This window comes from Mustela nivalis (assembly GCF_964662115.1).
Source record: "Mustela nivalis genome assembly, chromosome: 3".
Lineage (NCBI taxonomy): Eukaryota > Metazoa > Chordata > Mammalia > Carnivora > Mustelidae > Mustela > Mustela nivalis.
Window position 1 is genome coordinate 78510267 of NC_139022.1, and position 14688 is coordinate 78524954.

At 42.7% G+C, this 14688-nt stretch overlaps 1 protein-coding gene across 7 annotated transcripts in view; it reads right to left on the reverse strand.

The window, feature by feature from the left end:
* The window catches only part of PDE8B (phosphodiesterase 8B), a 260450-nt gene that overhangs the window by 150331 nt on the left and 95431 nt on the right, over positions 1 to 14688 (reverse strand). Inside the window, exons 1-2 of one of the 7 annotated variants that reach the window (XM_082724780.1) lie at positions 8855 to 8870; positions 8314 to 8367 (exon numbers count right to left, since the gene is read on the reverse strand). The exons of the other annotated variants lie outside the window; for them this stretch is intronic. Coding sequence (XP_082580906.1) covers positions 8314 to 8343 — 30 coding nt within the window. The 5' untranslated portion in view covers positions 8344 to 8367; positions 8855 to 8870. Of the gene's footprint in view, positions 1 to 8313; positions 8368 to 8854; positions 8871 to 14688 lie in introns of those variants that run through there. 7 annotated transcript variants of the gene reach the window in all.

Consider the following 14688-nt stretch of genomic DNA (forward strand, 5'->3'; position numbering starts at 1 on the left):
CCACAGACTGACGGAAAATATTTGCAAAAGACACACCTAAAGGACTATTACCCAAAATATAGAAAGAACTCTTAAAACTCAACAATAAGAAAACACCCCAAGTAAAAAGTGGACCAAGGACTTTAACAGGTAACTCACTGAAGAAGATTTGCAGATGGAAAATAAGCACACAAAAGGATGCTGCACATGTCATTATTGTAAATTAGAACAATAATATACACACATGTATGAGAATGTCAGAAATCCAAAACATGAACTACACCAAAAGCTGACAAGGATGTGGAACAGAAACACATATTGCTGGTGAAAATGCAAAATGGTAGAGCCACTTTGGAAGACAGTTGGGCGTTTCTTGCCAAACGAAACCTACTGTGACTATATGATCCAGCCACCATGCTCCTTGGCATTTACCCAAAGGAGTTGAAAACTTAGATCTACATAAAAACATGCACCTGGATCTTTCGAGCCGTTTTACTCAAAATTGCCAAAACCTGGAAGCTGGATGCCTTCAGTCGGTGAGTGGATAAGTGAATTGTGGTACATCCACACAATGGAGAATTATTCAGTGCTTAATTAAAAAAAAAAAAAGGAAGAGCTCTCAAGCCATGAAAAGGCCTGGGGGACCTTAAGTGCATATTACTAAGTTAGAGAAACCACTGTAAAAAGAGTACGCACTGTAGGAGTCCAACTACATGACATTACCAAAAGGGCAAAACTACTGAGACAGGAAGATGAGTGGTGACCAGAGGCTAGGTAGGGGTGGGGGGAGATGGGCTGGGCAAGCAGAACACAGGTGACTTCTGGGCCAGCGAAACTACTCTGTATGATGTTACAGTGGCAGATACATGTCGTGACCCATGTGCCACGCCCATACCACGTACAGCACCAGAAGTGAACCCTACTGTAAGCTATGACCTTCGGGTCATTATAATGTATCAATGTGGGTTCATCAATTGTAGCAAACACACTACTCTGGTGCAGGATGCTGATAATGGGGGAAGCTGTGCATTTTATGGGAAATCTCTATACTTTCAGCTCAATTTTCCTATGAATCTAAAACTGCTCTAAAAATAAAGTACACTAAAAAAAATAGAAGAAATGACTTTGGTGCTTACATACAGAACGCAGAAGATGTGAGAAATTCTTATGCTCTCAAGAATGTATCCACCCTTTTATTATTAAAACATATTTAGAATACGTGGAATTTAATAAACTTCTAGTCTGGGAGAACGTACAGGGTACCTGCGGCTTCCGGGTACGGCAGGCCCAGTTGGAAAGCTCTGGAGGAGTCACTTCCCCCCAAAGGAAGCCCTAGGCAGCATTCCCCAAGGTCAATCTAGGGTTTAAGTTCTAATTCTCATGACAGCCTCCTTTGCTCAGCATTTTATGGTTCCATCCAAGGGGATTTAGAACAGCCTTATCCGGGAAGCCTTCCGAAGCCTCTCAGATCTGCTGACCCATCTGGCACATACTGCCACATTAGGCTCCTGCCTCAGGCCACCAGGCAGAATGTTCTCAACTTCCGACTTCCCTGAGTCTGCTGGATACTGCTCCACCAGGACAGAGAACCTGCTGTCGGAGAAGATGAGTCAGAGCCTAACAGCCTTTCCCCAAACTCCAGCTGCTGTTCTACCAGCTGCTGTCCTCCAAATGTGTTGCCGGCACTGCTTCCTGGATGGAAACAGAAGGCTCCAGAAGGTACCAGAGCCAGCGGGAAGAAGGGAAAGTCTCTTGGTAGCAGAGGGGTGTGAGGATGTCCTCCAGTGCCCTCTAATGCCTGACTTCTAACCAGGAATGTTTAGTGACATATCATGACAGGATCACAAAATTCAAACTCAGTCAGTTTTCCCTAATTTCTAGCTCTATCCCTGTCCAGAGGGCAGCACAATGTGGGGGTGAGAGCCTGGCTGCCTGACAGAGTCACCTGGTTCCTTAGAAGCTCTCCCTAGCTGTCCCTCCTTGGGAAGATGCATCCCCCAAGGACAGCAGGAAAAGGAAAAAAACCTGGGACCACAGTACCAAGCTGGGGTGGTGCTTGGGGGATGGAGACATGCTTGTAGTCCAAATCTCAGGGTCTACCTCCATCCAGAGTAAGGAGGCACAGGTGACACAAGGATTGTCACTCTCACTTTACTGAAAATGCAAAGTTGGTTCAGAGAGGCATGTACAGGGTAATGAATCAAGGGCAGGCTTTGGATGTTAAGACCTGTCTTCACCTGCCGCCTTTGTCACTTCCCAGATGGGCATCCCTAAAATTACTGAACATTTCTGAGTTTGCTTAATTGTGAAACGTGAATCCTACTATCTGCATCACAGGGTTCTTGCGATGATCAAACAAAGTAATGTCTGGGAAACACTGGAGACACACCACCTGACCCAAAGTCTCCAACAAATAATGACTTTAACAAAAGGGGGTGGAAAGGGCACCTGGGTGGCTCAACTGGTTGGACCATGTGCCTTCGGCTCAGGTCATGATCCCAGGATCCTGGGATTGAGCCCCTCATTGGGCTCTCTGCTCAGTGAGGAGCCTGCTTCCTGCTTCCCTTCCTCTCTCTCTGCCTACTTGTGATCTCTGTCAAATAAACAAATAAAATCCCCTAAAAAAAAAAAAAAAAAAAGAACCTCAAGAGGGAAAAATACAGTATCAAACAAAAGGAGCTGACATGGGAATAGCGGATCCTGCTCAAGTCACCCCTCACATCTTGTAAACGTAATAAAAAAAATTATCCTGTTGATAATCACATCATCAAAGAATTGGAAATATGGAATTAAACAAATTTATTTTTTGGTGATATCCCCACTGAATCTAAATTCCCTTTTCTTATTTTTATTACACATACACACTCATCAGAACTCCACATAATCACCAGGACTTAGTGAAATGTAACACAGAAATATACTTATGGATGGAACAAAAACAATAAAGAAGGCAACTAAAGTGATTTCACGAGCTGTTTTATATTTATTTCATCTCAGATGTTTATAATAATTAAGGTACTAAACCAAATACTGTCACAATCAGGAGTAACGGGAACCACAAAACTTCCCCAAATGGTGAAGGAACTTGGAGCACTTTTTGAAATACGGACTTAAATTAAGCTAGTGCTTATGGGAAAGAGAAAAGTTAAAATGATGAAGATTGAGTTTATCCTGCTTTCAGTGTTGGTATTAATATGCAAAACTATCTGCTGAAATATTTTAAAAATTCATCTCTCTTTAAAATAACATGGAGCTGGGGCTCCTGGTTGGCTCAGTGGGCTAAAGCCTCTGCCTTCAGCTCAGGTCATGATCTCAAGGTCCTGGGATAGAGCCCCGCATTGGGCTCTCTGCTCAGTGGGGAGCCTGCTTCCTCCTCTCTCTCTGCCTGCCTCTTTGCCTGTCAAACAAATAAATAAAATCTTTAAAAATAAAATAAATAACATGGGGTCTTGCTGTGACCTCGAGTAGAATTCTTCAAAGAGACTTGTCCCTGGGATTTCCATCTCAGGGGAACCCATCAGTTGAAAATCTAAGAGAGATAGATAGTCTTGAGCTAGGGCATCATGAGGGCTGGGGATGTTTAATAACAACTTGGGATGATATCACGCTCTCTTCTTCGCCAGGCTCCTACCTACCAGAGCCTAGCCAGAGCATGAAGCACAAGACAAGGGCCCGAGTACTGAACAGAGGACCACCCAAGGGACTTTTCTTCCTAGAAGAGGTGGAGGTAAACTTGGGCTCTAACTCAGCTGATTATATGTACAATGAAGACAAAATCAGAAGCCACAAATACCCAGTGATGGTCTTGGGAAATGGCAGCTAGTGGGAGGCTGAGACAGAGAGAAATATGAGTATTTGGTGCCCAAGAAAACAGCTCTGGTGACCTCAGCCTCCAAACCAAGGCTTCCTGACCTCAGACAATCACGGAGGTTCACTAGGCTGGCCTTGACTCTGGAAGAATGTGTTCTGCAATTTATTTAAGAAATGAGGAACTGTGAACTGATTTCCAAAGGGATTAAAATGCTAATTATTTTAACGCTTTAGTGGTTAACAGAGTAAGTCTCATCCATATGGGAAACGTGCTCCTTGGGAGTCTATAGTATCTGACCTAGAGTAAAAGAGGTGGGGGGGTGGACACAGCACAGATTACACAGCATCTCTGATCCCCAGTTCCAGTAAAACGGATGAAAGAGAATACAGAGAAATAGTAAAGTACCAGATGTAATAAAAATTAGGCACAAATTTAAAAAATAGAGCTTCTTGAAAGTAAGCCTAAATTCTGCACATGAAGCAGAATATGTGTTTTCCTTGTCAAGAGGAACAAACCCAGAAGGAAAATCCCCATCAAATACACGTCTGACATCCTGCGACATCTGATGCGACCACTGTTAGGAGATCCACTCTGCTGTGAGTTACAGCGCAAACAGGTAAACAGAAAGCACCAACGGGGAACCCAGAGAAGAGCTTCCTGTGATGAAGGTTTGCACTTCTGCATTCTAACAACCCCAAGCACAGATAATAGGATATTTCCTACAAACACACTGATAAAACCCATCTGAGCAATACCACAGTAGGAGAAATCTTATTGCACAAAGCTGACTTTATAAAAGTGAAATACACAGATGACTTTATAATAAGATTTTTTAAAGTCTGTGATATTTAACTTTATAAATGCAACTTTCTGAAAATCTCCTGTTTTCTACCATAGTGCCCCTCAGACAATCAGTCTTACTTGGATGACTTCAGTTACTCACACATGGTAGGAAAACTGGGATAGCAGGGTCTTGGTGAGAACACCCACCCTAACTACCTTGCTCTGGATTCAGGAGAGCAGTGACTAGCACTCCTGTATCCAGAGACCGGGAAGAGGCTATCACCAAAGCAACTGTCTCATGATAGCCGAGGAAGTGGCAGCCATGTGGACGTGGAGAAAAACTGAAATGTGCATGAAAAACAAGACTGTAAGGGCACTTCACAATGAGAGATGTGACATAAGAAGACTAGTTCTTCCTACTTAAGAAAGAGATGTACATATAATATATTTAAAGATGATTGTCCAGTATCCTACTGCTTTATCATTCCTTCATTCGTTCATTTCTCATATTTACTTTTCATTTTGGTATCTGAGGGGCTAAGCATCTTATCTGAAATTTCTCTGAGCTCACTACTGCTGACAATACCTCCTCACAATCCGCAGAGCCCAGCACGTGACTGAGACACTGTAGACACTCTGTGTCTGTGTTTCTGATGCTGAATGGATAAACCAAGCTGTGAATGAATGAGGGAAGAAGGACCAATGAAGACCTTTATTCATTCAACAGGTGTTTACTCAAGAATCAGCTATGTCCCAGGGCAGAGGGGTCATCAGACAAACATGATATGACAGACTGTGACGAGTGCCATGGAGGAAACAAATCTGAGAGTACCATACAGAGTAACTAAAGGGAGAACATGTTCCAGATAAGGAGATTCTGGGACGCCTTCTGAGGAGGAAGCCTTTGAGCTGAGACCTGAAGTGTGAAAAGACATTATTCTGCCTTGAGGGAGTAGGGAAGTGTTAGTAGTCAAGCAAAAGGAACCGTAGGTGCAAAGGCTCTGGGGCCAGGAAAGGCTTGAATAATTTACAAAACGGAAAAGAGACCAGTGTAATGCCACATTTTAAATGCTGAGTGGTGGAGTGTGCATAGGAATGTCATTTCCAAGAAACCACTTTCAGAAAATTGTCCTAAGCTCTGCAGAAGCCTACAAACAAATGAAGTGGAGGTTTAAGACAATCAGTTGAGTAATTCAGGCAATTCATCCCACCATTCCTGGACTCATATTTTAAACTTTCTTATTTCATGCAATTAAGTCTAAACATAACATAAACACACACGATATTTGCTTCGCTTTAAAGGATATTAATATAGATATTTGTAGCCCACTTTATATCGTTTTTAAGTTCCTTTTGGTTTCATAGGATAATGATGACTGTTAAGCTTTCCAGTCTCATGTGGTTAGATTTTTTTTTCCTTGTTGAAATACACAAATGAAGTTCATCCCAGTCCAAACGGTCCATGAGGCTTTGGTGTGGTATGCCCTTGGGCACTCAGGTATATTAACTGCCAAAGTCCTAAAATCCTGGTGTTTTCATACCATACTTACATTGTCATTTTTCCAGCTATGGCATTTTAAGAAGTATCTTGGAAGCACTTTGCACTTGGGAGACAAAGACTTATAATCCTCATAAAAATTTCTCACAATTTGTCAAATCTGACTTGTAGCGTGGGTGGATTCTTACAAGTTCACAGAGTAAGAAGAATTGCATAGCAGTTAGAAAGCAATTCCACAATTTCCTCGGAGTCTCTGGTAGTATTTTAGTCATGCCCAGCTATTTCTCTTTTACTCCTAGGCTTCATGTGCTGAAGAATGCTGCCCCCAAACTGACCACAGACCACCTGCACAGCCTTCCCTACAACCTGCTAACCCTACTATATTTGCACCCTTGTCAGAGCGACCTTAAGACATTCTCTTCAAAGTCAAAGAGATGTTAAATAACAGGCCCAAAGCTATGTTAAATTTTAAAAAAGCAAATGGCAGAGAAATTAAAATAGAGTAATGGCCCTGTTTTCGTAAGAAATCAATAAAGAGTGTATATGAAAACTTAAATAATTTAACCTGTCACTATGAATAAGGAGTTTAAGTCTGAGTCACCACTCAGTAAGGATAAATTACTTTGCTACCAGGGCTCACCTCTGGGTGGGGCTGGAGGAGCAGGCTGTCAAGGAGACAGACTTTGATATATACATGGGACAAATGGAGAAACAATTACATCCGTGTGTGTGTGTGTGTGTGTGTATACACACATATATGTATATATACACATATATGTATACACACACTTTTTTTTTTGACTGGTGATATTATGGGTGATTTTTACTTCACTTTTTGTTCCTCAGTATTTTCAAAAGATTTTATATATATATGTATATATGTATATATGTATAGGTCAGGGGGTGCCTGGGTGGCTCAGTTGGTTAAGTGTCTGCCTTTGGCTCAAGTCATGATCCCAGGGTCCTAGAATAGAGCCCCACATTGGGCTCCTCCCTCTCCCTCTGCCTCCTTCTCTCTACTCTTCCTCTCTGTCTCTCTCTCTCTCAAAAAAAAAAAAATATATATATATATATATATACATATATATATATAAATGTATATATATATATACATTTTTTAAAATAAATAAACAAATAAGTAAATAAAAATTTTATAAAGAGGCCAGTAGATTAAGGTTCTGACCACGTAACTTCATTTAGTTGTCAACCAACTCTCTCAAACACTTATGGACTTTCATCTATATCACAATCTGCACAGGTGAAGTATGCTCTTGGGCACTCAGGTCTAGCAACTGCTAAAATCCCAAAATACTAATATTTCCATAAAATACTTAAGTTGTAGGTCTTCCAACTACAGCATCTAAATATTCTCTATTTTTCCATCTATTATTTCTCAAAACCATGCCTTTCCTAATGATCTGATGAGGGTAATCAATTAAGATATTTGATGAGATCAATAAAGCAAATTAGTCCTCTTAATTGGAAAGCATAATGTCCCAGAAATGTCAGGATGTTATTTACTTCTCCATGCATCCCATACATTTAGCAAGAAACATGGCACAGCATGACTGTGTTGCCAGGGAATCTGCAGCTTAGCTCGCAGAAGCAGCCCTGGTGCCCAGAGAGTCCTGGAACATGTTAGATACTCAATAAATATTTGCAGAATGAATGAATGAAAGAATGAATGAATGACTGTCAACATGCGAACAGGCCCACAAGAAGGCAGCAGGAAGTAGTAGAAATAGCAGGAGCTTTGGAATCAGACCAGGCTATGCTAGAATCCCAGCCCTGCCACATACTAGCTGTATGACCTTGAGAGAAATGATTCACTTCTCTGAACTTCAGTTTCCTTAACTGTTAATGGGGATAATAATACCTCCCCACCTCATTCATGTTTTTGAGACAACTGATTGAAATAATATACATGTACCTAAACATTAGGGTTTGTCGAATGGTAGTGCCTCCTTTTCATGGATTTGTCTAAAAATGGAACCATGTGAAGTCCTCTCTTTTCATCACAGTGTGTTTGTGAAAAATAAAAATTTATTTTTATATGCTATTTTGTCCACCTAAAATGCCACTTACCCTATTTATTCCTGTCAAGCCAAGACTCAACCTCAACCTCAAGTTGAATAACCACCTTTGTCTCAAAGCTTTTATCACCTACTCCTATCTCTACCCAAAACCAAATTATTCTCCCTCAATCAACATATTATCCCACCCCTCTTAAAGCATGACTTACATAGTTTACAGTTACGACCACTGGGGACATCTCCCCTCCTAGGCTGCCAGCTCCCTGAAAGACAAGGGTAATTTCTGTTCATGACTGCATCCCTTGAAAGCATTATTCATAGTACTTTCCAGGTAACAGGTGCTTAGGGATTTTTTTTAAAAACTAAATTAAGAAACTTGATTATATTTTCCCATGGGAAAAATGAAATAATAGCCTATTACATGCCTATTGAAGAAATTGATTTGAAATAAATTACAGACAGAATTAACAGGATAGAAGCTCAGATTCAGTAACTATAAAAAATAACTCCGTAAATGGTAAAATTAAACTTCAGGGTCTATAAAATGTATATAAATGGGAGTTATGCACAGTACATTGATCACAAAAATTTCAATAAGCACAAAAACGTATCTATATCCTAAAAAAAACACCACTGCATTGGAAGTTTGTCCTGACCCCTATCATCAGCTATAACAAACATAAAGCTTTCTTTAAAATAGGATATATTGGACAAGCTACTTCGTTTCGATTGATGCCTTTTCTTCCTCACCTTGTAAGTGACCCTGTAGCAAGCAAATCTGTTCAAAACCATTCCACTGGGTGCCTGGGTAGCTCAGTGGGTTAAGCCTCTGCCTTTGGCTCAGGTCACGGTCTCAGGGCTCTGGTATCGAGTTCCGAATCAGGCTCTCTGCTCAGCAGGGAGCCGGCTTCCTCCTCTCTGCCTGCCTCTCTGCCTACTTGTGATCTCTCTCTCTCTGTCAAATAAATAAATAAAACCTTTTTCAAAAAAAAAAAAAAATCCACTGCCTCTCTCTTGCCTTCTTGCCCTTCCTTCCTCAGCACAGAAAACTCACAGTTACCCCTCTGATATGCCTCTTGCTAGAAACCTTTAGTTATTTTTGCCCCTGTATATGGTGCCACTTCTCCACCACGTGTGCTTCTACTCTCAACTACCTTCATGCCTATTCCAGAGCTGACAGCAGATGCTAGGGCTTCCTGAGTGAGCATTCGGTGCCAGGCAACGCACCACCACCTCCAAAGATCCCACAGCTGTCCCAACCTTGAAGTGTGGCAAACGGGACCATGAAGAGTGGGGGCTCTCATCACATCAGTGCAGGGGTGGTCCTGGGAGGCTTTTCAGAAGAGACAGTTATCAAATGGAGGTTTTAAAGGACAAGTCAGACAAAGAAGAAAAAAAAGCAACTGCGTGTATAAAGGGCACCAAGCTATGAAGAAGCCGGACATGCTTAGTGCACTGCAAGTCCTTTCATAACAGATCAGCCAGCTGTGGAGTGACACTCCCGAGCGACTGGGTAGCTGAGACTATTAGAGCAAGCAGAGTCAACTGAGGTTACCTGGGCTTCCTCTCTGACAGGCACAATAATATCTACTTATTCGTCGAAGCTGTTTTGCAGTAGGGTCTTAAGCTGTAACTTAAGAGGTATCAAAACCTTCTAGAAAGAAATTTTCTCTCTCTCTCTTTTTTAAAGATTTTATTTATTTGAGAAAGAGAACATGAAAGAGAGAGCAACAGAGGGTGGGGAGAGACAGAGAGGGAGAAGCAGACTCCCCGCTGAGCAGAGAGCCCGATGCGGGGCTCAATCCCAGGACTCCGGGATCATGACCTGAACCTAAGGCAGGTGCTTAACCGACTGAGCCACCCAGGTGCCCCAAAAGTTTTCCCTTAATGTAGCACATCATATTCCTATGGTGGCTGTTCCAATCTGTCCTCTTGCTACTGCCCTCATCCTCCTCCCCTGACTTTGCCAAAAGCAGAGACCCAAGTCAACATCCTATCCTCCAGGGACAGCAAGGGGCACTGGTTCAGACAGGGTTCTCAAACTTTCCTGTGTATACACACCACCTGGGAATCTTGTTAAAATGCAGGTCGGTTAGTGTTTTTCAGAATGGGGCCCCAAAGTCTGCATTTCTAACGGGCTTCCAATGCTGCTATTCCTAGGACAAGACTCTGGGAGAGCAGATTCTCCAAGTCACACTGACCGGATTGACATTCTTCCTCCCCCCTTAGATCCCATTTGAATAACCTGCTTGAAGCTCCAGTTTTCTCATTGTAAAGTGGCTGCTGAGAAAATTAGATGAGAATGTATAAGAGGCATCTGGCATCTGTTCGGCCTTTAAGAAATGATGGCTCTTATTGGCAGTAGTGAATGCCTTTGGGAACCGCCCAAATGTCCACTTTCATATTCTTAAAAATAAACTGTCCCTGTGACCTTGTCACTACCTTCACTTCATAGTTCAAATTGAAATTGGAAATATTTTTCTCCATGCCTTTGGCTGCCTCGTCTACACCCCTAACCTACCACATTCTTGACCATTCACCATTGATCTGGGAACAGGGAAATCCTACAGTCTCTTAAAAATTGTCATTCTCGAGGCGCCTGGGTGGCTCAGCGGGTTAAAGCCTCTGCCTTCGGCTCAGGTCATGGTCCCAGGGTCCTGGGATCGAGCCCCACATTGGGCTCTCTGCTCCACAGTGAGTCTGCTTCCTCCTCTCTCTCTGCCTGCCTCTCTGCCTACGTGTGATCTCTGTCTGTCAAATAAATAAATAAAATCTTTTAAAAAAAATTATCATTCTCCTTTACTTCTTTTTTTAAAAAAAGATTTATTTATTTTAGAGAGAGAGTGCATGTGTGTGCTTATGAGGAGGGGCAGAGGGAGAGGAAGCAGGAGGGAAGCAGATTCTCTGCTGTGTGGGGAGCCCAACAGGGGGCTTGATCTCATGACTCTGAAATCATGACCTGAGCCGAAATTAAGAGCCGGGACACTTAACCAACTGAACAACCCAAGTGCTCTTCTTCATTTCTTGATATCGGTGGCCCATCGGTAGAGTGACACAGAAAGAGGCAAGACAAAAGCAGGACCCAGCCAGTTAAACACAGTTGTACCACAGCCCCTTACATATCATAGACCCCTCTATTGGGAGTCTGGCCAATGTTCCCACAATGTCCTCTCCTCTCAGGAATTCCATGAAGAGTGATGTCCCCCAGAGCTAACTTGATTCCCGAGTAAATGGGAGGGTTGAGCCTCTGCTCTACACCGGGATGGGCACTGTTTTCAGGAGATTTCTGACTTCCTGTGTGACTCTGGAGCCTACTTAACTCCCATCTGCCGGGTGAGGAAGGTAGACCGAGAACGTAACCACTCCCAGAGAAAGCCTGGACCCAGCCAGCGCTGTTGTGCACCGCAGAAAGGAAAGTTATCCCTGGTTGGCTCTTCCTTCTGCTGACGGAATTCTCTGCAGGGTCCAGGGGAGGGAGCTCTCCTGGTCCCAGATTCAGATGGGAAGCCAAGGTTTAACACCAAGAGCCACCAACAATTTCTATTTTCTGCACCAGAGTGACTAATTAAGATCGAGATTCAAGAGATCCATGCCCCCTCATCCAAACACCATCATCACATCAGCCCATCTCTTAGCAGGTGCTAGCTCCAGTGCTAAGGACACAAAGTAGAGGCAGGAGTGAAGGTGTAAGAGGAACCATGGGAGGGAAAGAGACACAGAAAGAACAAAGGTTAATGAAGCTGTTTCATGACCAGGAGCAGTACTATGCTTTAGCCAATTCTCCTCTCCCATTCCTAATGCCCAGTCAGCCTTCCACCAGTTTTGTTTTCCTTAACCTGGTAAACAATGACAATCGCTAAGGCAACTTGGCACATAAATACCACTGTTTCATAAGGAAATCTCTCCAAAGAATCTGCTCACTGTTAGGTGTTTCAGGAAACATGCTACTCTCAAACCAAACAATTTCCCAATTCACTTGGAGACAATGCATTTGTTCACGAAAGACACTGCCCTCACCTGAACTCTGCCTGCTGACTGCTCTTGTAGGGGATCTCCTTACTCCGTGCCACTCCGCTTCAACGTCATACAAGACACCCCACGAAAGTTGGCGTGAGGTCCTACTTGTCTGGGGATTGGATCAATATGATGACTGATGAGGCCTGTGAGTAACCTGACTGAGATCTTGGTTAGGATCAAGAACAGGGAAAGATGCAAGTTAATCTCAAGGCAGACCCAGGGCGGCGGCTTCAAAGCTGGGCTGCACAATGAAGTCTGCTCCCCCTCTGTCAGCCTCCAGAAGAGCCACCCACCTCCCCAGCTGAGTTCTGCCCAGGGTGGGATGCTTGAGGCAGCAGTCCACGCCCCCTCACCCCCACACCAGAGGGAGGGGCAGCAGGGAGGGGGTCACGGACTCAAAAATGAGGCAATGCCCTCACTGCTGTTCAATGTTTTCCTGCTTTGTTAGCAGGGGAGCTCAACCTCTGTAAAGTGAGAGTCCGTGAATGAATCAAATATCCGACAAGTAAAGCAGAATGCACGAAAATGTGCCAAATGGGCTTACAGGAAACAGAATAAATCAAATTTTGTAGTTAATTTTTTTCATCAATATTTTGTACTAAATATTATTAATGTCCACTGAACATTCTTGTTCAAGAAGACTCTTTAGAGAGAGAAGCAAGAAAAGAAGAAGACTACAAATCGTCCTATCAAAATTTGTGAGTGAATATTATATTCTCTTTTTCAGTACATTCAAAGTCTTCTACACGGGAGACCATGAAATGATTCATTTCCATGAAATTCGTTCACTAAATACCATCTTTCAGGTTTTGAAGTTTTACTGTTACTAATCTTATCTGGATTTACAATGTTGTGTAATCTGATGCCCAATAAATCATTCTCCTCAGTTTTACAGTGATATGCATTTTTTCACATTATGAATGCCTAGTATATAAAGAGAAACACATTGTATACACTTGCCACATCCTGTGAGAACATTACAGAGAGAAGCTTGAGCAAAGGCTGCATTCTCCATTTGATTAAAGACTGGTTCAATGTCTGGAACAAAGACTCTGCAGATGACTTTGACTAGGTTTTCAAAAGCTCAATTCAAAACTATATAGTATATCTAATTTGTCAAGTGGAATTCTCCAGAGAAACAGATCAACAGATCCAACAACTAAGTCCCATTGCTTTACCCTCTGGAGGGCTGAAGACAAGAACTCACAAACTTGAAAAACCCTGAGGGTAGGAAGACTTGATTCTCACTATTCACCACACTTATGTTCTACAAAGTCACTGCAAACAGTGAATTAATAAATACTGAAGCACTGGGCTTAGGAGGAACACAGGGTTAGGTTCCTGTAAGCCTCTGTTTACAACATTCTTGTCATCTGATCAATATATAATCTTGTTTTATGTGTGTTTCTGTTTAAACACATCTCGCTGACTATGTTGATTCACTAACAGTGAACTTATGGCCGCCAGCACTGTCAGTCAGGCCTGAATGAAGCTTCTCCAGCACATGTATTTTCTTCATAAGGCACATCACAGCCTTCTTACACTTAAGAACATTAGACACCACTTCGGCACTACGCTGGAGGGCTATGCTAACCGGGGAAATCACCAGTGAAAAGAGCAAAAATGTGAAAAATGTGGCAATAAGTAGATGGTGAAAAAAGCACCCTTGTTTACAGGGTGAGAGCTGGAACAAGAAGGCACAGCATTGCCTTGTTCGACTGCAGCTGAGTTCAGACACGGTGGGTGACTCAAATTTCTCACCGCTCCGCCTGTGTCCACAAATGACCGCAAGAGTCCTGTATTGATTTGGGGGCTGCAAATAAATCTTAGAGAACAGGCAAAGTCTCAAATACAGAAAGTGCAAACAATGTGTCTCCCACCTCGGGGACAAGGCTGCTAGGCTTTTGGCTACCCAAAGGCAGGAGCCCCTTCTGAAGCCCACCCCAACATGCTAGGGTGCTGTCCCCTTATTCCCCAAGCAGCCTGGTCAAAGCAGAGTTTGAGCTGAGCTCTCCAAAGGCCTCTGGAGCAGGGCCATGCTCACCCCGGTTTCACGGGCTATAGGTACTCTTACCTGTTCCCTAGAAAAGAAGGAAAAATAAAGAGACTACTGAATATCTATACATCTTAATCGAGGACAATCTGAATTCTTTCAGAAGAGCTTGCTGTTTAAACTTCAGCCCATTTCCCCCGCAGCATATTTAATCTTGAGAGAAGTGCCTCTTTATCAAGCATTTTTGCCTTTCCTAATTAAACTCTGGAAGAACACTCAAAAAGGGTTACTCTCCTTACGTGTCCCTGGCACAAACAAACAAGGGGTGACCTCAGGTGGTAGAGAGCCCAGAGAAGGGAGGCACCTATGCAGAGAGCCACTTAACTAAATCAAATCATGAGATTTCCAAGAGGCCTATCCTTCTGGAGAGAGAAGACAGTGATATTTTATGGGTAACAATTTTTTTTTTAAGTTCAAAGGTAGCTCACAATTAAAACAAACAAACAAACCTGTATGATCAGGACAATTAAAAATCAACTTAAAAACTGGAAGAACTGTAAATGTAATATGAAAG